At 38.0% G+C, this 25,593-nt stretch overlaps 1 protein-coding gene across 2 annotated transcripts in view; it reads right to left on the bottom strand.

Annotated features, from left to right (window-relative positions):
- Positions 1-718: 718 nt before the first annotated feature.
- The window catches only part of LOC137656871 (uncharacterized), a 99,996-nt gene continuing 75,121 nt past the window's right edge, over positions 719-25,593 (bottom strand). The window contains exons 4-5 of one of the 2 annotated variants that reach the window (XM_068391239.1): positions 18,887-18,994; positions 719-7,034 (exon numbers count right to left, since the gene is read on the bottom strand). In XM_068391239.1, the coding sequence (XP_068247340.1) occupies positions 7,029-7,034; positions 18,887-18,994 (114 nt within the window). In that variant the 3' untranslated portion in view covers positions 719-7,028. Of the gene's footprint in view, positions 7,035-18,886; positions 18,995-25,593 lie in introns of those variants that run through there. The other variant, XM_068391240.1, reaches the window with a different exon arrangement.

The raw sequence follows: 25,593 nt of genomic DNA, 5'->3' as shown, positions 1-25,593 counted from the left end.
CAACCTTGAAAACACTTCATTTTTTAAGAGGGCTTAGTTTATTTATACCCTTTTTCAAAATCTTATACATTGCTAAGTAGATATACTTAAAATGGTTCCGATTTGATTCATAAGTGTTATACACATAAACAGGTTCTTAAAGCTAGTTATGATCATGTAGTATTACTGTTACAGCTTATGACAATAATCAGCACCTCTATTTCTGAGCGTCATACAGTTATTTTTGCAAGTCATCATATAAACAAATCTTTGACTGTACCCTAAAGGTAAATCCTCTCTAGCATTTATAGGTACATTTACACATAAACTTGTAGCTACAGTATAGTTTCAGCTTAAAAATAACTATAATAACCATGATGAAACATGAATTGTAAATTATATGCCCATACTGCTTGGTTTCAGTAATTCATAAACTGAGGTACCACTGTATTGTATATAATGAAATGGCATAACTTACTGACTTTAACTGTTTTATACTCTGGCAACAGTGAAAAGCAGCTACAAGAATTTTTTTTTTTTTTTTTACAAATCAGGAAACTACTGTATTATATTTATCATATACTTGTATATATATACATACATATATATATATATATATATATATATATATATATATATATATATATATATATATATATATATATATATATATATATATATATATATATATATATATATATATATATATATATATCAAGATAATTCTATCAGAGTAAATTTTATAAGGTTTCTATGTTCAATGGATTTTAAAAAGTAATGACTAGATATCAAACTTGGCCTTTGAAATTTGTAACTGGAAATGCAATGGTGTATTTTACTTTTTTAACAAGACAATATAAGCATCATTTACAGAACCCTTTAGGATAAACCTTACTTTCTGCAACCAATATATTCTCATAATGACATCCATGTAAGATATATAAATGAGCTCTAAGAACGATAGCATATTTTCTTAGGATTAGTTTAGTTATGAAACAATACCAAGTGAGAAATAATATGTCTGTCAAAATCCTCTTCTAAAATATTATTCAATTTCAGACATCAATGCTCTACAATTCTAAAGCAAATTTTTTAACTGTATATAGTCAACTCTAGAGGTACAATTCCCATCTACAAGTTACTTCATTTATCAGTGTTATATTGTCAATTACTCAATTTAAATGATTATTAATAGTGTACATTAATGTCACATTAAAATTTGCAACATTGTCTCAACACATGCTTTTTAAAAACAAATAAAATGCAAAACCTTAACAAAAAAAGAGATTTTTGAAAATTATTCAATCCAGTGATGAAAAGGTAAAAACCATGACTACTAACTTTCACTTGGATAACTTATACCATTAAATGTTCATCATGGCTCAAATAACAAACTTCTTATTTCCATAAATTTACATTCCTCTACACTCTCACTGGATATCATTTGAGAGAACACTCCAACAACTACCAATTTCAAGTGATACTAAGGGCTACAACAGCATTCTAAACAGCTACTGCCCATATACACTTCCATTTGGTGAAGCTCCTTTGATTACCAACTATGGAAATATGTACATCTACAAAAAGTTTCTTAATTAACTACACTGTCTATGAAGTTTATCTACTTATCATTCTCTATGATTACTGTTGTTACTTTAGTGAAAACTTTATTAGTTTAAAAATTGTGCTTGAAAATTCTATTAGAAAATAAAAGCCAAATGAGCTGTCAATGATAATATGATGTTGGGTACTCATAAGAAATCATGGTAGCTTAAATAATTAAAATGATACAATAACCATAATGAGTCGCAAAACTTCCTTTTCTTTATTTGACAAATCATCCAATTTTTCACGAATAAACATTTGGCAATATTTTGTGCTGGGTGGTTTGGTTAGATTATATATATAATAATAAAGTAATTAAAATAAAATTCTTTTAAAAAAATCCCTAATCACATTAAATCAACAAAATCAATTATATAGCAATAAACTATTTATCATAAAGGAACTATAATAAAACCTCCTTTCTATAGCTTCATGTCTACCATGTTTTGAAGGATGGTCGAAATCATGGAGCTAATATGAAGGTCAACACTGTAGATTCAGTATGTCTTAAAAGACATTTAAAATTTTCAACCATCATATACTGTACTATGAATGATGACTCAATTAATATCCCTAATACTATGTACATTATTCTTCCATTTATTTTAGTCTACAGTTTCCATTTCATTTTCGAACAAATAGTAACAGATATGTCTTCTCAATGCAGACAATATAATTAAAGGTCACTTATGAGGAGCAGAGTTAAGGTACAGGTTTAAGACTAGAAACCGATCATACATAAACAAATAATCAACATCCAAGTGAGACCTGGAAGGAGCAAGACAATGAGCGCTTATGTCTCAGCAGGTTCCTACCCCAGCCCTGCTAAATTCCTATCTCACAGGAACAGTAAGGACATGTGTCATTATAAACCTATCAATGCTTGAACTTAGGACCCCAGGAATGCTGTCACAGATTGTTAAAATGAGCTACTGCGACTTCTTCCTATCTAAACTTTTTTCAGTTTTATTCAAATGTTACCAAAGTAAACCATATATCTAAGTAACATCAAATAACAAGTACTGTACATATGTCAGAACTATTAGTTTTGTATACTAATGTGTGCATATGTGTGTGTTTGCACTTTCATCTTGATTGCCTTTTGTGGCTTGATGCTATCTGTAGGAATGAGAGGGATCTATGTTGGTATGCTTCTTTCTGAATGTCTGATAGATGTGGCTCGAGTGTTGGTCGGTAATAGTTTCTTAGTACTTGGTAAAGCTGGAATGGTCCCCAAGACTTTCTGTCTGCCCATGTCCCTTGTTATAAAATTTGGCTACTTTAGTTTGTAAAATGTGTATTCACCATAGCTGTTTGCTGACTCAATATCTATTTCTGATATTCTTTGTAACCCTTGGGAGTAATAATACTGTATTAGGATCTATCACATCATTTTGTTTTAAAGCTTCACAGAATGGTACGCTTAATCCATAATATATGTCTATGTAGGCAAGAGAAAAATATATTTCAATTTGATTCTTTGTATAGGATTCACAATCTATTCCACATGAGCATCAAAGTCCTATACCAGCAGCATCTAAAAATTACAGCACATTCATGATGTAGTAAGGGGTTTGTTAAATTTTCTGCTCTAAATGCTTAAATGGATTTACTTCTTGGGGAGACAAAAGACAGTCACCTAAACTAAACTGATGAAAGACATCTCTATTCAATGAAACTTAATATACAGTATGACTAACCAAGAGGGGAACGTAAAAGATAGGAAATTTTACCTAAATAAAAAAGGGCTTTGAATCGTAATGATAAAATTACAAAATAATTGTAAAATTTTGACAATGAAAAATAAAAATTACATTGAAAACTGACATCTAGATATATCTTGCAAATAGATATTTTGGTATCCATTACCAAATTTATGACGCTTTTCTTTTCTTAATACAGCTAAGTTTGAGTAATGAAACTTTGGAACACTAACAAGACAAATAGTGTTCAGTGTTGGTAATGTATTAATGAGTATGCAATAGTGAGTGAGTCTAGGACAATTACCCCTGAGAACAACTATTCCTATGATGATATTTTGTTTTGAAAATGAGTAAACTATATAATGTGACAAGTATAACAACTTAAAAAATATGTTTCCTTTGAAATGCCTTTCTATTTGTTTCTAATTTCCTTTATAACAGTATTCCACTTTTAGCAGAAAAGAAAAGACTGTAAGCCCTTAATCAGTATGGAATTTATAAAAAGTGAAAGAGGAAAAGACAAACTAGTCTATGGTGGATATATTTACGTTAAACAAAAAACCTGGCAAATGGTGTTGTCTTATTTGAATGTATGTATAGAATGCAGGAACAAAGCTTTGTGCAAAGCTAAACTGAAAGCGAATATACAGCGAAAGGAAATTGTTAGCACACTTCATGATCATACTCATACGGCAAACAATGCAAACATTAAGGCTGGCAAAACTATTCAACAAATGAAAGAGGAAGCTAGCAATAAAGAAGAAACTGCACAGCAAATAGTTTCTGAGGCATGTGCTCTCATCGATGATGAAACCATAACAAATTTTCCTCCAATTAACCGCATAAAAAGCAACATTAGACGCCAGCGACAATGTTCACCCCATTTACAACCGTTACCTCTAGACGTCCAAGAAGTAGTTTTACCAGATGTGTATACAAAAACACTAAATGGAAAAGATTTTTTACTGCACAACTCTACATCTGATGAAAAAACAATTCTGAGTTTTGGAGCACGAAAATCTTAACTATTTATGCGGAACCCGACATTGGTCACTTGACGGAACATTTAGAACAGTGCCCCAGATATTTTCAGTTACCATTATTATGCACGCTTCTACTGGATAAATGTCAAACTACTCATGCTAGTTTTCTTGACCAACTAAAACTATTAAAATCAGATTTAGCGCCAGAATCAATCATGGTTGACTTTGACAAAGCCTCAATTAACAGTTAACGCTTGGCATTTCCTCAAACTAAGATAAAAGGCTGTTTTTTTTTATTTCATCCAAAGCATATACCAAAACATTAAATCGCATGGATTTCAATAACGATACTTGGAGGACAAAGAGTTTTCTATTTACCATATATGAATATGTTATCTGCTATAGCTTTTGTTCCTGAATGTGATGTAATAGCTTTTGAAACTGTGAAATACTTCCTCCTGAAACGTATATATTGCAAGATTATTTTGAGGATATGTTCTTGAGATGACCATGTCAAGAGGGGAGACAATGAGAACCAGTGTTTGCAAGGCAGTTATGGAATATATATAACAGAACCTCAGAACAACTGCCAAGAACAAACAATTCGCTAGAGGGATGGCACAGAGGTTTCCTATCTAACATTGGCTGTTACCACCCCAATTTATGGAAGTTTTAAACTGACTCGAAAAAGAACAAGCATTACATGTTCATATGACTTAATATTCGGTAGGTTTTGACAAAAAAAAAAAAATATCAAGAAAAAAATATTCAGATGTTTCGAAACGTATTATTAGTGGTAAATGATTACGAAAATAGAAGTACCTTGGAATATTTGCGAGGAATCGCATGTAATTTGAATTATCAGAAAATAAAAAAAAATCTTTGTATTTTATCTTTCTATTATTAAGTAAATAAAGTCATTATTTGTGAATAGGTATTTTTTTCCTTCAGACTTACATATGTAATTTTTTTCTTTTTATCATATTTGGGGGTACTTGTCCTAGGGGGTAATTGTCCTCGGGGGTAATTGTCCTCAGAGGGTAATTGTCCTCAGAGGGGGAATTGTCCTGATACCCAGTGAGTATAAATATGATAACAAATGACTATCACTGACTTAAGTATTCCTGAAAACCCTTATTCTTTACTCCAAACATAGTAATACATGCAAATATGCTTTGGCAAATTACATGCACGAAAAAGATGATGACTTTGTATAGGTTAATTCAAGAGCACCATTTGATGCTAAAAATACATACCACTAATGATAATTAAAACTATGATAAAAATCACATGATTCATATGATCTAATCTTTTAAATAACCATATGAAAGCTTTCAGAAAGTTCAAACATTGATTATTCTATGCATATGCACCAAATATTTTAGTTTGATTTTTCCCTCTGAAATTGGGAAGCCGCATTAAAAAAAAAAAAAGAAATACGAAATACGTATCTAACAGGAAGAGACCACTGACGTTCTTCCAGTAGTACCTTGCCAAAATGTCCTCGTCTTACAGAGACAAATGAGCTACAATACGTATTTTCAGTCAAAATTGATGGTTTAGTAACCCAAAACGGAAGGATCAGCATCACAATGACCTGTCAATAAGAGCTTGACCTTTTTATGGAATAAATTGAGTAAGAACTGCAGTGGTTCCAAATATAGCTAGTACATTACTCTCTCCCACATCCTGACCTGAACTGATCTGTTATTAAGAAACTATGAAAAAACAATGAAAAATCATTTGCATGTCCAAGGTACAGTCCAGCAATGGAATCTATGTAATACAAACTCAGCATACCTTGAGTAGAAATATGCTTCTCTTATGTTTAAAAACAGGTATAATTCATGTAACATTTGGAACTAATCAAGGCTACATATTTGCAATCTTCAACTTTCTGACTAAAATCGATGATTTTCAGTCACTCAAAATCATCTTCACTCAATCTAACAGTACATGTCTCTTAATTCTTTAGTAACATACAAAATTTTCCCCACGACCTTTGTGTTATTTAGTTATTTCTAGAACTTTTAGTCCAACATTTCATTCCATACGGTCAGCAGTTTTACTTCAAAGATTTTCCATCATTTCCAACTTACAATATTTTCAGCAATCCCTCTGTTAAAGTGCCCTTCATCTAAATGTTTTCAATTGAATGAAGAACCACTCTTGAAAAATATATAACAATTTTATGAAACTTCTTATTTTTTCCACTTGTCAAAATTAATTCCTAAATCCCACTTTTGAACATGAGAAATTTTATCTAAATAATATCTGACATAGAAAAAAAATATTGATGTAACACTTGGATGTACCACCTTACTGTACAATAGAATGTAAATATGAGTAGGAGCTATTATTCCCATTATATTATCAAAGACATTTACCAGTAACTAATATATTATGTACTGCATCGCAGATTGCTTTTACCAAAAGTTAATACAGTATATATACATTTCAAAAACTATCAGTGAGTATTCATACATGTACTGTAAACTAAAGAGCTAATCAACATATTTTGCAAGACTGAATTATACTGCTATCGTGTAAGTATATCCTGTACATGTACTTACCTGGGAAATTCTAGAAAATGAGAACTTAATTGCATATAATCAAAATACTCTGACACTGATCCTACTTCTATTGGAGTTTGAGAGCAACTGACATAGTATGGTACTTCTGAGTAACTTGAAATATATGAAGATACCAGCCCTGAGGTTGACCTTTGAAGCTTGAGGCTGATATAAACTATGTACAATTAATTCTGAAAATAGAAAAAAAGAATGCAAATACAAAATAAACTTTAATTTCTTATCTTAACTATCTTGAACTAAATCTCTAAAATTAATGTATATAAGAAAAACAATATAAAAACTTGTCATTTGGTATACAGTAGAGAACCTGTATTTCACAAATACTGTGCCACAGTACCTTATTATTATTATTGAAAGATGGGAGACTAATCGGCTCAATAATTCAAACTTGATTCATAGAGCTGTGCCAAATTTTTTTGGGAGGGAATAAAATAAATAATTGACTATGACATAGGTGATAAAAAAATAAATTATAAATAAAGTACTGTATATAAAACTGTAAACAAAGGTTCAAATTTTATTTATTAGACCAGCACTATACTTGAAAGTCTTAAACTCCTCGAAACAGGAATATTATCCAAATCTGATAAAATGTAATTCATAATTTTTCAGACCAAATCATAAATCTCTTGTTGTCTTCTAAACACAATCTGCTCGCACAAAATATGTTTAACTGTTAAAACATACAACGTTTATTACATTTGGCAACTGCTACATGTGGAGTGCACATTAAAAATCAATGTGTCAATCTCGTTAGACCAATACATAAGCTTGTTGACATTACTATAGCTCTTTACTCTCTCTGAGTATATGATTCCCACAAGGACACAATGGGTTTGATTTGTTTCAACGTATTATTATCCAATTCACATTTCCAAATTTTGCCGTTTTGTCATAACAAGTGCTTACTTGCGGTATCAATTTGATTATTTTCAGATTATAAAAACATTCAAACTCTTTGGTAAACATTTTTATAATAAAACTAATTGAATACTTAATAAATATTCTTATACTGGGCTACATATACTTCAAGGGCCACTTTAATGAGAAAAATAGTTAAAAAAAGTTTTGAGCTTGTCAAGCTCAGAGTTTTATTTATCTTATTATTTGCTCTCAACCATATCAATTTACTTCTCTAGATTATATGAAAGTGGTAGGGTTTAGAAATGAATACTGTATAGTAAAGATTGAAATAAATTTTATAATGAAAATTTGATTTATTTAAATGAACCTGCCCAAATATTCATATATTGAGTGCCCCATTTAGTTAGATGAAGAGATGGTGGTAATCCACTATGAATAACTAAAATCCACCTCAATGACAACATAAGAAAGATCCCTTGATTGCTTTTTGCCTGTAAAACCATCTTCTGCTCTCATTACTTTTTACAGCTTAAGGATGGTTCCAGCCTTAGGGCTTCTCTTCTTGCTGCAACTGTCATTATAAGTACCATAGAGGAGACTAACTGCAGTACAATCAGTAAGGGTAATTGTCTATGTGCAGGGGACTTTGCCATATAATAAAGGAAGGGCTAACAAATAATAATAATAATAATAATAATAATAATAATAATAATAATATTAATAATAATAATATTAATAATAATAATAATAAATCAAGGAGTCTCCTCTACACAAAATGATATTTTAATTATAAAATAAATTTTTGAATATACTTACCCGGTGAATATATAATAGCTGCTGCTCCAGCGGCTCGACAGAAAAACACACAAAAACTCGCGAGCGATCGCTATGAAGGTTGCGGGTGTGCCCACCAGCGCCAACTATCGGCCAGATATCGCATATGCATGTAAACAAGCCTCAATTCTTCTCGTCCCGCTGCGTCTCTATTGGGGAGGAAGGGAGGGCCTTTAATTTATATATTCACCGGGTAAGTATATTCAAAAATTTATTTTATAATTAAAATATCATTTTTAAATATTTAACTTAGCCGGTGAATATATAATAGCTGATTCACACCCAAGGTGGTGGGTAGAGACCAGAGTTAATTAAGTTTACAGCGTATATGCTTAGAGTTTTTGACAGTTATAATATAACAAAATCCAAATATATAGGTACCTGGTAAGGAAGTTGACTTAGACGATTACTCTGCCTTGTAAGTCTGTCTTCCTCACGAAGCCCAGCGATCCTCTTAGGATGCTGAAAGACTCCCAGGAGCTGAAGTATCAAGGGCTGCAACCCATACAACAGGACCTCATCAAACCCCTAATCTGGGCGCTCTCAAGAAATGACTTTGACCACCCGCCAAATCAACCAGGATGCGAAAGGCTTCTTAGCCTTCCGTACAACCCAAAAAACAATATTAAAAAAAACATTTCAAGAGACAGATTAAAAAGGATATTGGAATTAGGGTAATGTAGTGGTAGAACCCTCACCCACTACTGCACTCGCTGCAACGAATGGACCCAGTGTGTAGCAGTCCTCGTAAAGAGTCTGGACATCTTTTAAGTAAAATGACGCGAACACTGACTTGCTTCTCCAAAAATACTTTGCAGAGATCTATTTTGCTTGAAGGCCACGGAGGTTGCTATAGCTCTTACTTCGTGCGTCTTAACCTTAAGCAAACATCGATCTTTCTCATTCAAGTGAGAATGAGCTTCTCGTATTAAAAATCTGATAAAATATGACAAAGCATTCTTTGACATAGGCAATGATGGCTTCTTAACTGAGCACCATAATGCATCAGATCTACCTCGTAAGGACTTAGTACGAGCTAAATAGAACTTAAGAGCTCTAACCGGACATAACACTCTTTCCAGTTCGTTGCCTACGATCTCTGATAAGCAAGGAATATCAAAAGATTTAGGCCAAGGACGAGAAGGCAGTTCATTTTTGGCTAGGAAACCAAGTTGAAGTGAACAAGTGGCTTTTTCTGTAGAAAAGCCGATGTTCTTACTGAAGGCATGAATTTCACTGACCCTTTTAGCCGAAGCCAAGCACACTAGGAAAAGTGTCTTGAGGGTGAGATCCTTCAGGGAGGCTGAATGTAATGGCTCAAACCTGTCTGACATGAGGAACCTTAGGACCACGTCTAAGTTCCATCCAGGAGTTGCTAAATGACGTTCCTTAGAGGTCTCGAAAGACTTAAGGAGATCTTGGAGATCTTTATTGTTGGAAAGATCTAAGCCTCTATGCCGAAAGACCGAAGCCAACATGCTCCTATAGCCCTTAATCGTGGGAGCTGAGAGGGAGCGAACATTTCTCAGATGTAAAAGAAAATCTGCGATTTGGGCTACAGAGGTACTGGACGAGGACACAGATGCTGACTTGCACCAGTCTCGAAAGACTTCCCACTTCGACTGGTATACTTTAATGGTAGAAGCTCTCCTCGCTCTTGCAATCGCACTGGCTGCCTCCTTCGAAAAGCCTCGAGCTCTTGAGAGTCTTTCGATAATCTGAAGGCAGTCAGACGAAGAGCGGGGAGGCTTTGATGGATATTCTTTACGTGGGGCTGACGTAATAGATCTACCCTTAGAGGAAGACTTCTTGGAAAGTCTACTAGCCATCGAAGTACCTCGGTGAACCACTCTCTCGCGGGCCAGAGGGGAGCAACCAACGTCAACCTTGTCCCTTCGTGAGAGGCGAACTTCTGCAGTACCTTGTTGACAATCTTGAATGGTGGGAATGCATATAAGTCCAGATGAGACCAATCTAGGAGAAATGCGTCTATGTGTATTGCTGCTGGGTCTGGGACTGGAGAGCAATAGATTGGAAGCCTCTTGGTCATCGAAGTGGCAAAGAGGTCTATGGTGGGTTGACCCCAAGTCGCCCAAAGACTCTTGCACACGTCCTTGTGGAGGGTCCATTCCGTGGGAATTACCTGACCCCTCCGACTGAGACAGTCTGCCAAGACGTTCAAGTCGCCCTGGATAAATCTCGTTAACAGGGAGATGCCTCGATCTCTTGACCAAATGAGCAGGTCCCCAGCGATCTCGTACAGCGTGAGGGAGTGTGTGCCTCCTTTCTTGGAGATGTACGCCAAAGCTGTGGTATTGTCGGAGTTGACCTCTACCACTTTGTTTCGAAGGAGACTTTCGAATTTCATCAAGGCCAAGTGGACTGCCAAAAGCTCCTTGCCGTTGATGTGCATGCTCCTCTGACTTAAGGTCCACAGACCTGAGCATTCCCGACCGTCCAGGGTCGCACCCCAACCCAAATCCGACGCGTCTGAGAACAGTACGTGGTTTGGGTTCTGAACTGCTAGGGATAGTCCCTCTCTCAGACTGATATTGCTGTTCCACCATTTCAGGCATGCCTTTACTGGTTCGGAGACCGGGATTGAGACCGTCTCTAACGTCTTGTCCTTGTTCCAGTGAAAAGCTATATGGAACTGGAGAGGCCGAAGGTGTAATCTTCCTAGCGAGACAAACTGCTCCAGGGATGATAGAGTTCCTACGAGACTCATCCAATTCCTGACTGAGCACCGTTCTCTCCTCAGCATTAGTTGGACTTTGAGCAGGGCTTGATCTATTCGGGTGGCAGACGGAAAAGCCCGAAAAACTGGACTGCAAATCTCCATCCCTAAATATAGTATAGTTTGGGATGGAATCAGCTGGGACTTTTCTAGGTTGACCAAAAGTCCCAATTCCTTGGTCAGATCCAACGTCCAATGAAGATCCTGCAGACAGCGATGACTGGACGAAGCCCTGAGAAGCCAGTCGTCCAAGTACAGGGAGGCTCGGATTCCCGATAAATGGAGGAATTTTGCCACATTCCTCATGAGCCTCGTAAACACGAGAGGAGCAGGACTGAGGCCAAAGCACAGGGCCCAAAACTGGTATACCACATTCTTGAAAACAAACCTCAGAAACGGTTGGGAATCTGGGTGTATAGGAATGTGGAAGTACGCGTCTCGTAGGTCGAGAGAGACCATCCAGTCTCCCTTTCTGACCGCTGCTAAGACTGACTTCGTGGTCTCCATAGTGAACTTTGTTTTCGTAACAAAATCGTTGAGCGCACTGACGTCTAGCACCGGTCTCCAACCTCCTGTCTTCTTTGGGACTAGGAAGAGACGGTTGTAAAACCCCGGTGATTGAAGGTCCGAGACTTTCACCACCGCTCCCTTCTCTAGCAACAGAGACACTTCTAGGTTTAGGGCTTGTCTCTTTGACTCCTCTCGGTACCTGGGAGAGAGGTCTATGGGAGTTGTCACTAGAGGAGGTTTGCGTACAAACGGAATTTTGTACCCCTCTCTGAGCAACCGAACAGACTGTTGGTCTGCACCCCTCTTCTCCCAGGCCTGCCAGAAGCTCTTCAATCTGGCTCCTACCGCTGTCTGAGGCTGTGGACAGTCAGACTCTGCCACGTGAGGACTTGGCTCCTCTCTTCTTTCCTCTCTTTCCCTCGGCACGAGCACTTCCCCTGCTGGGAGCTCTGCCACGAAAGGGCGGGATAAATCTGGATGCTGGAGTCTCGATCCTGGGTCTTACAGCAAAGGATGTAGAAGGAGTCCCTTTGCGAGCAGAGGACGCCATCAAGTCATGGGTGTCCTTCTGCACAAGCGAAGAAGCTATGTCCTTAACCAATTGTTGCGGAAACAAAGACGTTGATAAGGGAGCAAAGAGCAGTTCTGATCTCTGACAGGGAGTAACTCCTGCCGAAAGAAAAGAGCAAAGGGACTCTCGCTTCTTTAAGACTCCCGACGTAAAAGAGGAGGCGAGCTCATTGGAACCATCGCGGATGGCTTTATCCATACATGACATGATAAGTAAGGAAACATCTCTGCCAGCAGACGAGATTTTCCTACTTAAAGCTCCTAATGACCAGTCAAGGAAGTTGAAAACTTCAAAGGCCCTGTATACGCCTTTCAGCAGATGGTCAAGGTCCGAGGAGGACCAACTAATCTTCGAGCGTCTCATGGCTAGGCGGCGGGGAGAGTCTACGAGGCTTGAGAAGTCACCCTGGGCAGAGGCAGGGACTCCCAAGCCGAGAACTTCTCCCGTGGCATACCAGACGCTCGATCTAGACGAGAGCTTTGACGGAGGGAAGGCAAAGGCCGTCTTCCCCAAACTCCTCCTGGTATCCAACCAGTCGCCTAAAAGTCGTAAAGCCCTCTTGGAAGAGCGAGAAAGCACTAGCTTAGTAAAGACTGGCATGTTAGCAGGTAAGCCTAGAGCAAACTCAGACGGTGGCGAACGAGGAGCAAAGGTAACAAAGTGATCGGGAAAAAGCTCCTTGAAAATTAACATGACTTTCTTAAAGTCCATCGAAGGAGGAACCGTTCTAGGTTCGTCTACATCCGAAGGATGGTCATCATGATGAGGGTCAGCAACGTCCTCATCTGAAGGATCTTCGTCCGACAACTGCTGAGTAACAAGCAAAGGGGTTGGCAATGCTTGACACGCAGAGTCCACATGCACTGGTGCATCAGTAGCAGTCCAGGATGCTACGTCATGTAACTGCTTAACAGCCTGACTGTCAACAACAACAGGAGCGGGAGGACGCTCGACGTCAACTCGAGACTGCTTTGACTGCCTAGACTGAGCAGTCAAAACAACTCTAGACTGCGGTGTTTGACGCTCAGCGTCAAAACAAGTCAACTCCACTGGTTGGCGAACGTCCTGAACGTCAACAAGAGCATTAGGAAGTGGCTGAACGTCCATATGCGGCTGAAAGTCAACACGGGACTGCATCGAGTGAGGCTCTACAAAGCGTGACTGACGTGACTTAGTAACGCCAACGTCAACAGGACGAGCAAAGGCTCGTTTTGGCGGCTGAAGGCCAGGATCTCGATTAGCTAAGCGGCGAGGATCATCGTGAACCTTTTCAGCAGAATAGTCTTCCATAAGGGAGGCGAGCTTGATCTGCATGTCTTGCAGTACAACCCAATTAGGATCAACGGGAATGGGTGCGGTAAAAGACGGGGGTAACGTCTGAGACTGCACAACCTTGCCTACACCAAGACTCTCTGAGCCTGTGTAACGTTGCTGCTTAGGCGGCGAGCAGTCTTCCGATGACTGCAAAGGGTCAGAGCTGTCCCAATGGCTACAACCAGGACGCTGGACCTGTCCTGAAGGGACCGACTTTCGCTTCAAGGGCCTTGAAACCTTGCTCCACGGTTTCTTATACGAAAAGCCTTCGGATGACGAGGAGAAAATGGTCTCTCTCGTCTTATGGTAGGAGCGGTCTTGATGAGACACGCCTGTTACCATAGAGGGAACGTCTGTTCGCTGATCAAGGCCTCTCGAACCCATAAGTCGTACGACATTACTTCTCCCCTGGGCTTGGGAGCTTGCAAGAGGTCTCGGGCTAGGTGAACGACAGGCACGAACAGACGAACCCTCGGTAGCAACACTGAAAACACTTTGCGCACTAATCACTTTCCCACGATTTTCCGCTGTGGCACTCTGACACTTTAGCTCTTTAACGTCAGCCATGAGTTGATTACGATCTGTTGCTAACGACTCAACTCTTTCGCCCAAAGCATGAATGGCACGTAACATGTCCCGCATTGATGGTTCCTGAGTGCCAGTAGAGGGTTCAGGCACAACCACTACAGGGGAAGGATTAGGTTCAGGGGCATGGGGAGAGGAAAAATCTACTGATCTAGAGGAACTCCTCCTCACCCTATCTCTCTCTAGCTTACGAGAATACTTGTCATATTCGAGCCAATCGAATTCTGAAAGGCCCACGCACTCCTCACACCAATCTCCTAATTGACAGGTTTTACCCCGACAATTAGAACACACAGTATGTGGGTTGAGAGAGGCCTTTGGAAGACGCCTATTGCAATCCCTAGCATTACACTTACGAAATCTAGGAATTTGAGAAGGGTCAGCCATTTTGAATTAGTCAAAGAAAGTCCAAAAAACAATCCAAGTCATCAACAATTAAATCTGTCCAAAAAAGAGTTCAAGAGTTTAAGTTGAGGATAAAACACCTGCACTGCGAAAGCTCAAACCAAAATGAAGTACTTCACCAAGTCTGTTGAAAAAACTCCAGGTTATACAGCGAGTAATGATACGTCTTGTCGTTAAGGCCGACAGAGAAGAATTGAGGCTTGTTAACATGCATATGCGGTATCTGGCCGATAGTTGGCGCTGGTGGGCACACCCGCAACCTTCATAGCGATCGCTCGCGAGTTTTTGTGTGTTTTTCTGTCGAGCCGCTGGAGCAGCAGCTATTATATATTCACCGGCTAAGTTAAATATTTAAAAATTGTAGCTCTTTATTAAAAAAAAAATTGGACCCCCGGAAAATTGAGAGGGTGAATAAGGAACAAATAAGTAAGACTTCCATTTGGTTCCAGTTTGAATGTTCCCATGAAGACTAAAGGAAGCAACACATGGCATGAGCCATAAATTATTTAGATATCCTTCAAATAGGAGGAGGAGGAGACAAATACAGAATTGCAAACCTCCACTGAGTGGCACTTATAATTCCATCAAGGAAGTCATACCTAAAAACAAGTTGGGAGACATGGCCACTCCCTTTATATCAAGGGCTCTCACCTCTAGCAAGGGTAACAAAACGTCATCTAATCATGGGGATCCTCAATTGTCAAACTCTTCAATAAGGACACAACATTCTTAGAAAGAGGAACTGAATTATTTATATTACTGTAAGATAAGACTTTTTACCTTATCTTCAAAGGCATCTCATATTGGCCTCCATTAACAAATGATTCCAGACCAGGCAACGATACTGCCTGGTTAGGCTTACTTTAGATTTTGTAATGATTCTTTGTCCTGAATTTTGGCAAAAGAGACAGGCCTCTAGTGCTTAGTTGAAGGTGAAGCCAATTTTGCAAGATTGAAGCTTTCACTTAATTCTTACCCTCTTAGCAGAGGCAAGAGCTAAAAGGAAATGGGTCTTCACTGATAGTTCTTTAAACCAGATTGAGTGAATGGGTTTAGAAGACCCAAGCAAATATTCTAGTGCCACAACTAGATTCCAAGGTAGGAGGGACCTCTATTATAAGGTATCTGGCCATGTGTGCTTAAGAACGAATACCAGCATAAAAACGAGTGTATCCTTCAGACTGTGGTGTTCTTACCATATCCAAGGAAACATAAAACTTTATATGGTTTAGAGGTATTGGTAAACAATAGTCTTTCAGACTTGCACTTCTTGAGGTACAGTCTATTGGAGTTGATATAGGAAGTTTGTGGACTTGTTTTGAGGCAATAAAAAAGTTTAGTGGCCAAAGAAAATCCCTTTGCTAGGTGGAAAATCTCTAAGCTGTCCAGCAAAGGTAAGAGGGTTTTGATGTACATTATATCATGAAAGTGGGGCTGTTAAACATACCTCTCCTGGGTGATAATGACCAAGGGGAGGATTTGACATGAGAGGCCATAGGTCTAGGGACCCTTCTCTCCTGGGCCAAAATGGGGAGATGAGGGTCATTCTGCCATTGGTATATGTTCTCAACTTTGTCCCAAAAGCTGAATTCGGCCAATCCTGTAACATGTATCACCTGTTCTTGCTAGAGGGTCTTGGACTGCAGAACAGTAAAATGTTCATATTCATTCTGGTTGATAAAAGTGGACTTCCTCAAAATTTCTGTACTCGTTGGTACATAAGGGGATGTAATGAACACTCCATTAAGAGTTGGATTAATGTGTTCTACTAGTCTGCTAGGAAATTCAGTTTTCCCTGGTACAAACTGTGGGATATGGGCAACAGGTCTCACTTCTGTCCAGCAAAGAAGAAAGGTCTTGGACTCTTTGCCTCCTTGTTTGCAGACTCGTAAAATGGAGAGAATGGGATCATTGCCCACCAAATGAGGCCCTCCAAAGCTCAAACAATCAACTTTCAAGTGAAATGAACCCTCCCAGAAAAGACTGGATAACATAAAATAGAGCAAGAACCAGTGTAGGCAAGACTGGGAGCAACACCTATAAATTGGGACTCTCGCCCATGTGTCCATCCAATTATTATTACTAGCTAAGCTACAACCCTAGTTAGAAAAGTAGGATGTTATAAGCCAGTAAGGAAAGGAAATAGGGAAATAAATAAACTATAAGAGAAGTAACAAATAATTAATATATATATATATATATATATATATATATATATATATATATATATATATATATATATATATATATATATATCTTAAAACCAGTAACAACGTTAAAATAATCTGTCGTATGAAAACTATTTAGAGATTTATAACAGCCTGTTCAACATTTCCTTTGCATCAATAGGCGTAGGAAGAGATGATGATGATGTTCAACATAAAACATTCCCTGCAAGTTTGAACTTCTGAAGTTCCACCGATTCAACTACTGTATCTGATTAGGAGGATCATTCCACAATCTGGTCACAGGTGGAATAAAACTTCTAGATCTAGAATACTAAGTAGTATTGAGCCTTATGATGGAAAAGACAAGACTGTTACAATTAACTGCAGGATGGGAAGATCCAAATCGAAAGGATGGTCAATATTAAAAAAATCTTATGCAATATCCATAAAGAACTAACTGAAGGACAGCCAGAGATTGATATCCCGATCGATCAGGAATAAGAGACTTAATAGACAGCCAGTTCTTGTCCAACAAATTAAGATGAGATTCATCAGCTGTAGACCAGACAGGAGAGCAATACTTGAAACACGGCTGAAAGAAATACTGTGATTGAAAAAAAAAATTCTTCAGAATAGTGTTCCCAGCCCTTACTTTTTAATGTAAGCATGATGTATGGTTTGTCAATGAAAACAAGGTTAGTGTTTATGCAGATGATGTTACTCTCTTTGCAATGATTCCATCTCCTGAATGTAGACCTGTGGTTACTGAATCTTTAGCAAATATTTAGCTAAAATTAGTGTACGGTGCCAATAATGGGGAAGTTACACTAACAAAACTCATTGTATGAATATAAATAAAACTAAGCACCTAAAAGTTAGCAAAGAGCCAAACAGATGGTAACTGAAAAATTAACTTGTAAACATAACATTCAATAATAAATATTAATTATATCCAATGATGAATTGTAAATACGACAAATCATAAAGTGAACAAAGAAAATGTGAAACTAACACTACAGTAATTAAAGAAAAAAATGTAATTCTTCTTCCGAACCAAAAATGAAATAAAACTGGCAACAATCCTCTTTTTCTAGCTAACATCATCAATAAAGAGAAAATATTCTACCCGGCAAAATCATTCTCATACATGAGACAATTTTTCTTTACATCTTGATATCATCCAAGTGAAAACATAATAATGAGGATGAAACACAAGAAATAAATTCATAAAATAAATGGAGCAATCTCAATATATCAATCACAAAATGTCTCGAAATTACATAATTATGAGCTATGTATGGCCTTTATCGAATGAATAGTGTGGCACTCAACTTTGGGAGACAAACACTCAGAAATCCATATTGTACATGCATAAGCAGGGATATTGCTTGTCAGCAAACAGACTACTATAATCATAAGTAAAATATTGGTTAAAAAACTAAGGGGTTGGGAGGAGGGTAAAGTAATGTCAGTACCAAAAAGAAAATATTGCTTCAAGAACTTCCAATAGATTCATATTAATGATCAAATGGCAAAGCTATTTCTTGACAGCAATCCGAATAATTAATGAGCTTTCGTTCACAAGATTTAACTTCAAGATCTATGCCAAGCTATTATGCCAAACTTAACCACATTTGGTAATCTATTTCAAAGACCTCAGGTCACATTACTTCCAAAGACCTTGAGCAAGATAATCTAATGTCTTCTGATACATGAAAAAGGGAAGAGGAGTAGGATACACAAAGAAAAATAAGAAGATTAATATGAAAAGTATTATGCAATGAAAAGGAAAAAACAGAGTCAGTAACAAACACATCACATAGAACCAAGCACTACAGTAAATTATTATCAAAGAAAGAAGGAAAAAATAAGAGAGAGAGAGAGAGAGAGAGAGAGAGAGAGAGAGAGAGAGAGAGAGAGAGAGAGAGAGAGAGAGAGAGAGAGAGAGAGAGAGAACATTAAACATTTATTCAATTTTAATGAAAAACAACAAAAACAAGACTGATATAAATAAAAAAAAAATTGTCAGCTCACCAAATTAACTCGTGACAACAGCAAAGCTGTCCGTAAATCCTCATCTTCTGGGTACTGCCAGCGTCGAGCTGCACACAAAGCACCATCATCATGGCCATGATTCACATTCTGCAGAAATTAATGACTGATCAGTGTTACGAATCACAAGACTAAACAAGAGCAACATGTTGTCAACTAGTTTTACCTAGAAATTAATGACCAATCAATACTACAAAGAACAATACTAAACAAGAATACTATATTGTCAATTATTTTTATGCAGTGATGAACTCCTGCAATGACAACAGATCTTTATATTCCTTGGATAGAAATTAATCTTATAAAAATAGATAATCAAAATAAAAAAATCACAAATTCCTAGTCATTTATACATTATTCCTAGATATACAAACCTGAATCCCTTAATAAGGAATATGTACTCAGTAGAGATGGAACTGACAGTGAATCACTAGGGATTTACCCAAGAGCCCAACTGTATCGCATCACTTTTAACCTTTAGCCTAAAGACTAAGAGGGGTGGTTGTGGAGGGAATTATACTTTGAAGGACCCAGGTTTGTATAGCTATGAATAATACTAATTAGTTTCAAAATTTGTGATTTCTTCCAACATGGATACAACCCTTCAGTCCTTTGGTCAAATTTATTCCCCTAGCATCAGACTGGAAGATTTGTTTTTCCCAGACATGATATCCTTCCTGGTGACTTCAATAATCACCTTATAGCCCCACATAGGGATGTTGAAGCTGTTAAGAGCCTTGGTCTCTACTGACAGAAGAGAAAGTCAATGCTAGATCACGAGACACCTACCTCTCTATCCGAAAAATAACTTTGGAAATGTCGACCAAAACAACTAGAATATGAATGGAGGACACTGACCTATACTCCCTATTTTAAGGAGGAAGGAGGAGTTGCTACCACAAAACGCAGCCTGCTGGAAAGGCACTCTGTCCCCTAACTGACCAGTCATCCAACCAGAGCATAATGGTTATGGCTGCTTCATTCCCCAAAATGAACAAGAAAAGGCCAAAGGGCAAATCATTCCACCTTTCAATAAGAATAAAGCCAAATGTGTTACCTTAGACAATTAACATACTTGTCCTATGAGGGAGCTGGACGAGTCACACAACGACTGAATAGCCACCACAGGAACCAAGGAAGGAGGTCCCAGGGTCTGAACGCAATGTCCTAATAGTATAGATGAGGATGGTCTGATACCTCTCAAAAACTACCTTTGCTTTGTAAACTGACAGGTGATCCAGGAGGATGCTATCAAGGCTACTCCTGAATTCCTCCTCCAGATGGAAAATGTCAGTACTGTACTGACATAAGGTACCTTTATTGTCAGAAGACTTACAAGACCTGAAGAAACAGTGTCTGGGTGTTTTCTTTATATCCTGCTAGTGCTAAGAAGAGGTTCAGACACTTAAGAGCTCAAGATGTCAAATCCTGTAAAGTAGTACAGTAAGGCCCTCCAAGACATCAAACATCTCCAAATCAAATGCCCAATGGAAGGATAGGCTCAAGAAGGTCTTGGATCTTCGTAACTTCTCACTGACTACGAAGGCACCAAAATCGCCATCCCCCAAAAGTTGACATATTGAGAGTGCTTGCAAATGAAGAGGTTCACATGAAGGGTATTTGCCCATACCTCAAGGATAAGGACCATCAACATCCTAGGACCTAAGTCCCTGGGTAAGCAAGATTGCTCATCACTCTCCGGGATAGGAAGGATACACCCTTTACAGAGAAGCTGCTTTGGCAGAAGCAGGAGGGTGTCACTAATTTGCTTAAGATGATTGGGCTGAAGAGAGACATCCTCTACAACTCTCAATGTATAAAATGCCTTAGAACTCTCTCTCTTGGGGCCTACCAAAGAGCAAACAAAATGAGAAACCATGGTTAGCATAATCCCAACACTTACCGTAACAGCTGTACACCGGGCTCACTCTCAATTTGAAGAAATCAGTCGGTGGGGAAGTTCGCCACATCAGGGTAGGGGCACCCCTCTTGTGTGAAGGCAGGAAATGAGAAGGTTAACAAGATACTTTATACTAACCTGTCTGAGGGTGAAACTTGATACTACCCAAGAGTGGAGGAAAACAGCTTCTTCTGGATCAGTTTTTATGTTTCGACAAGTAAGATAAAAAAGTGAGTGCATAAGCATGCCTTCCCCTCCCATAGGAAAAGTGCACTCGCCAGAAGTCCCACAGTGCTTTTTATTGTCACTAGCCAAGCTACAAACCTACTTGAAAAAGCTGAATGCTACAAGGCCAATAGTTCCAACAGGGTAAGTAGCCCAGAGGGGAAAAGAAATAAAGGAACAGCAAATAAACTACAGTATACAGTATAAGTAATGAGTAATAATCATGCAATATCTTAGATCAGATGAAATATCATTGGAAGGAAAAAGAATTAATGAGGAAAATTATTCAAGTATTTAGGAACTATGATCTCCAATACAGGGTCTTTAGAATTTGAGTTTAGTGAAAGATTGAAAAAGGCAAATCGGACAATGGCTAGGTTAAGTAAAATTTGGAAATCAAATTGCCTGAAATTACATATAAAAATCAGACTATATGTCAGTTTAGTAAGATTGGTGTTACTCTATGGACATGAATCATGGTATGACAATGAAACAATCTCCAATAGATTTAGTAGATTTGAGAAAAAAGCCCTCAGAGGGATATTGGGAGTTAAATGGCAGGACAGGATTAGAGATGAAACTATAAGAGATTACTCAAGTGCTATATGTGGATGAGATCATGATGAGGGGTAGATGGAGATGGTTTGGGCATGCTCTTCGCATTCGCCAAGAGAGATTAGTTCACCAAACTTTCACCTGGGCTCCACAAGGCACTAGAAGAGTTGGAAGGCCAGACATAACTACATTGGATCCTTCCCTCTGGTTATGGTTCATTTTCCCTATGCCTACACATATACAGAATAATTGGGCCTATTCTTTACATATTCTCTTCTGTCCTTACACACCTGACAACACTGAGATTACCAAACAATTCTTCTCTCAAGAGGTTAACTACTGCACTGTAACTGTTCAGTGGCAATTTTTCCTCTTGGTAAGGGTAGAAGAGACTCTTTAGCTATGGTAAGCAGCTCTTCTAGAAGGACACCCCAAAATCAAACCATTGTTCTCTAGTCTTAGGTCATGCCATAGCCTCTGTAGCATGGCATTCCATTGTCTTGGGTTAGAGTTCTCTTGCTTGAGGGTACACTTGGGCACACTATTCTATGTTATTTCTCTTCCTCTTATTTTGTTAACATGTTTATAGTTTACATTGGAAACGTTTATTTTAATCTTGTTACCAGTCTTAAAACATTTTATTTTTCCTTATTTCCTTTCCTCACAGGACTATTTTCCCTGTTGGAGCTCCTGGGCTTATAGCATCCTACTTTTCCAACTTGATTTGTAGCTTAGCAAATGATAATAATAATAATAATAATAATAACCAAGGCAAATGGAATGGTTCTTCTGCAGAAGATGGCCAAGAAACCAGCAAACATAGTGACAGTAAAAAATCTCAATGAATGGTTCAACACCTGGCTGATGTCCTTCACACAAGATTATGATGAAATTATCCTTGTCTGACACATACATGAATGATTCTCTGAAGTGTTACCTGGGATAAAAGAAAGCAAGGAAGAGCACCAATCTAGTATCAAGTTAGATGACACAAATATAAAAGTCATTCCAATGAGCAGGTTCCTTTCACTTAAGGCAATGGCTGACCTGACCAACTATCTAACAGCAAAGACGAGAGTACAACAGTACATAAACAAAATGGCCATAACCTCTTCTTGAGGGCATACCAGAAGCAACAAAGACTTGCTCTTCCAGAACAGCAATCATGAGGGAGCAGACATACAGCAAAACCTATTGGATGCACAGATGGTTTTCTTCTTCCCAGACACATATGTCCTAGTGTTAGTCATAGCAAACTATGAACTCATGCTGAAGGACACTTTCATTTCCATGAACTCTGGGGTTAAAGGGATAGAACCAATAGGGACAAAAAGAGCAAAGGCTTTGCAAGCCTTCCATACACTTACTGGCACTGAAAGCACTGGACAATCCTCTTGCATAGGCAAAACAACCTGGCTGCAAGTCTTAATGAAGGCAGACAGAGATGTATTGATTTCTCAGCAGATGCTTTCAACAGAGGCAGAAGTGATCAAAACTATGTTGACCATTCTGGCTAGCTTTGTCTCTGCAGTCTACTCCCCACGGCATCAACATCAAGACCATCTCCAATTTGTGATGGCATCCTGATAGTCCATATCCAAGCCAAAGTGTGTGGACAGGCCAGCATCACTCCGCAAGATCCTCAGTTGGATCCACTGCAGAATGGCTATCACAAGGAGTACAGTGGCCAGCTGAAACCAACCATGATAGATGACCTTCCACCACTGAGACGGTTAACTTCAATACAAAACAAACTGTTTTGCCAAATTTTCTTGCAGAACAAATAACTTATTCTACACTGAGCGTTGCCAGTGCAGGAGTGTGTCAGAAGGATGACTAAAAACATGTATGAAATGAATGATGACAATGATGGTGATGATATATAAAGACACTTTAGTTGCCCAAAAAGTGCATGTTGGTTCTTGATGGACATACACTTAGTGGAACATTCATGTGTCACCACATGTAAAATATCTAATAAAATGGAATATTTCAGTCAAATAAGCTTGTGGTTGAATATAATTTACCATACTTATTTTGATACCATTAGATTACTAGGCCATGATAATGGTGGTTTAGCAGTCAAAACTATAATATTTCTAAGTTATTAGAAGTTGAGATATTGAAGAAAACCTTATTTCTATGCAGGCATTTTGTCAAATCTAAGATGGCAGCCACATAAGTACCAGGGGAAATGGAAACATGGTTTTTCTGATTGCTTATACAATAGTTTTGAAAATTGTATAGTTTTCATACTCTCCACAAAACTCTAGCAAAATTTGGTGAACCTCATTATATAACTTGTTACTTTAATATCACATTTGAATGAATGCATACTATAGTAACATCAATAATGTTCTTCATTAAGTGATAACCAAGCATTCTTTTTTACATATCAAACATTTCCTCCTTTCTTAACAAAGTGTAGTTTTCCTGTACTGTACTTATACATAAATTTTATCACAAATAATTTTTTCATTGGGAAATAACAAGGAGTAAACAGTGTAATGCCTTCTGATAACAGTACATATATCAACAGAATTTGGATATAAAATCTATTATTTTGATAAATATAATTCACATAGCCAATATCTACAAAGCGCAAACTTCTCAACCTTAAAATGAAAAATGATATTTTAATTATAAAATAAATTTTTGAATATACTTACCCGGTGAATATATAATAGCTGCAACTCTGTTGCTCGACAGACAAAAAACAGTAAAAACTCGTCAGCGATCGCTATACAGGTTGCGGGTGTGCCCACCAGCGCCAACTGTCGGCCAGATACCACTCTCTCGATGTAAACAAAGACTCAATTTCTTCTCATCCTACTGCGTCTCTATTGGGGAGGAAGGGAGGGTCGTTTAATTTATATATTCACCGGGTAAGTATATTCAAAAATTTATTTTATAATTAAAATATCATTTTTAAATATTTAACTTAGCCGGTGAATATATAATAGCTGATTCACACCCAAGGAGGTGGGTAGAGACCAGTTAAATATGTTTACATCGTATAAGCTAAGAGTTTTTTATTTCATTTTGACAGTTATCAATATAACAAAACCAAAATAAATAGGTACCTGGTAAGGAAGTCGACTTAGACGAATACTCTGCCTTGTAAGTACGTCTTCCTTACGGAGCCCCGCGATTCTCTTAGGATGCTGACAGACCCCCAGGAGCTGAAGTATCAAGGGCTGCAACCCATACAACAGGACCTCATCAAACCCCTAATCTGGGCGCTCTCAAGAAATGACTTTGACCACCCGCCAAATCAACCAGGATGCGAAAGGCTTCTTAGCCTTCCGGACAACCCATAAAAACAACATTAAAACATTTCAAGAGACAGATTAAAAGGATATGGAATTAGGGAATTGTAGTGGTTGAGCCCTCACCCACTACTGCACTCGCTGCTACGAATGGTCCCAGTGTGTAGCAGTTCTCGTAAAGAGACTGGACATCTTTCAAGTAAAATGAAGCGAACACTGACTTGCTTCTCCAATATGTTGCGTCCATTATACTTTGCAGAGATCTATTTTGCTTAAAGGCCACGGAAGTTGCTACAGCTCTAACCTCGTGCGTCTTAACCTTAAGCAAAGATCGGTCTTCCTCACTCAGGTGTGAATGAGCTTCTCGTATTAACAATCTGATAAAGTATGACAAAGCATTCTTTGACATAGGCAAGGATGGTTTCTTAACCGAACACCATAAAGCTTCAGATTGGCCTCGTAAAGGTTTAGTACGAGCTAAGTAGAACTTAAGAGCTCTAACAAGGCATAAGACTCTTTCTAGTTCATTGCCTACGATCTCCGATAAGCTGGGAATATCGAAAGATTTAGGCCAAGGACGAGAAGGTAGCTCATTTTTGGCTAGAAAACCAAGTTGCAGAGAACAAGTAGCTTTTTCTGACGAATATCCGATGTTCTTGCTGAAGGCATGAATCTCACTGACTCTTTTAGCCGAGGCTAAGCATACCAGGAAAAGAGTCTTAAGAGTGAGATCTTTCAGG

The sequence above is a fragment of the Palaemon carinicauda genome, chromosome 17 (genome assembly GCF_036898095.1).
Source record: "Palaemon carinicauda isolate YSFRI2023 chromosome 17, ASM3689809v2, whole genome shotgun sequence".
Lineage (NCBI taxonomy): Eukaryota > Metazoa > Arthropoda > Malacostraca > Decapoda > Palaemonidae > Palaemon > Palaemon carinicauda.
Note: the sequence above shows the minus strand (reverse complement) of the source record. Positions and strands in the feature narration are given on the sequence as shown.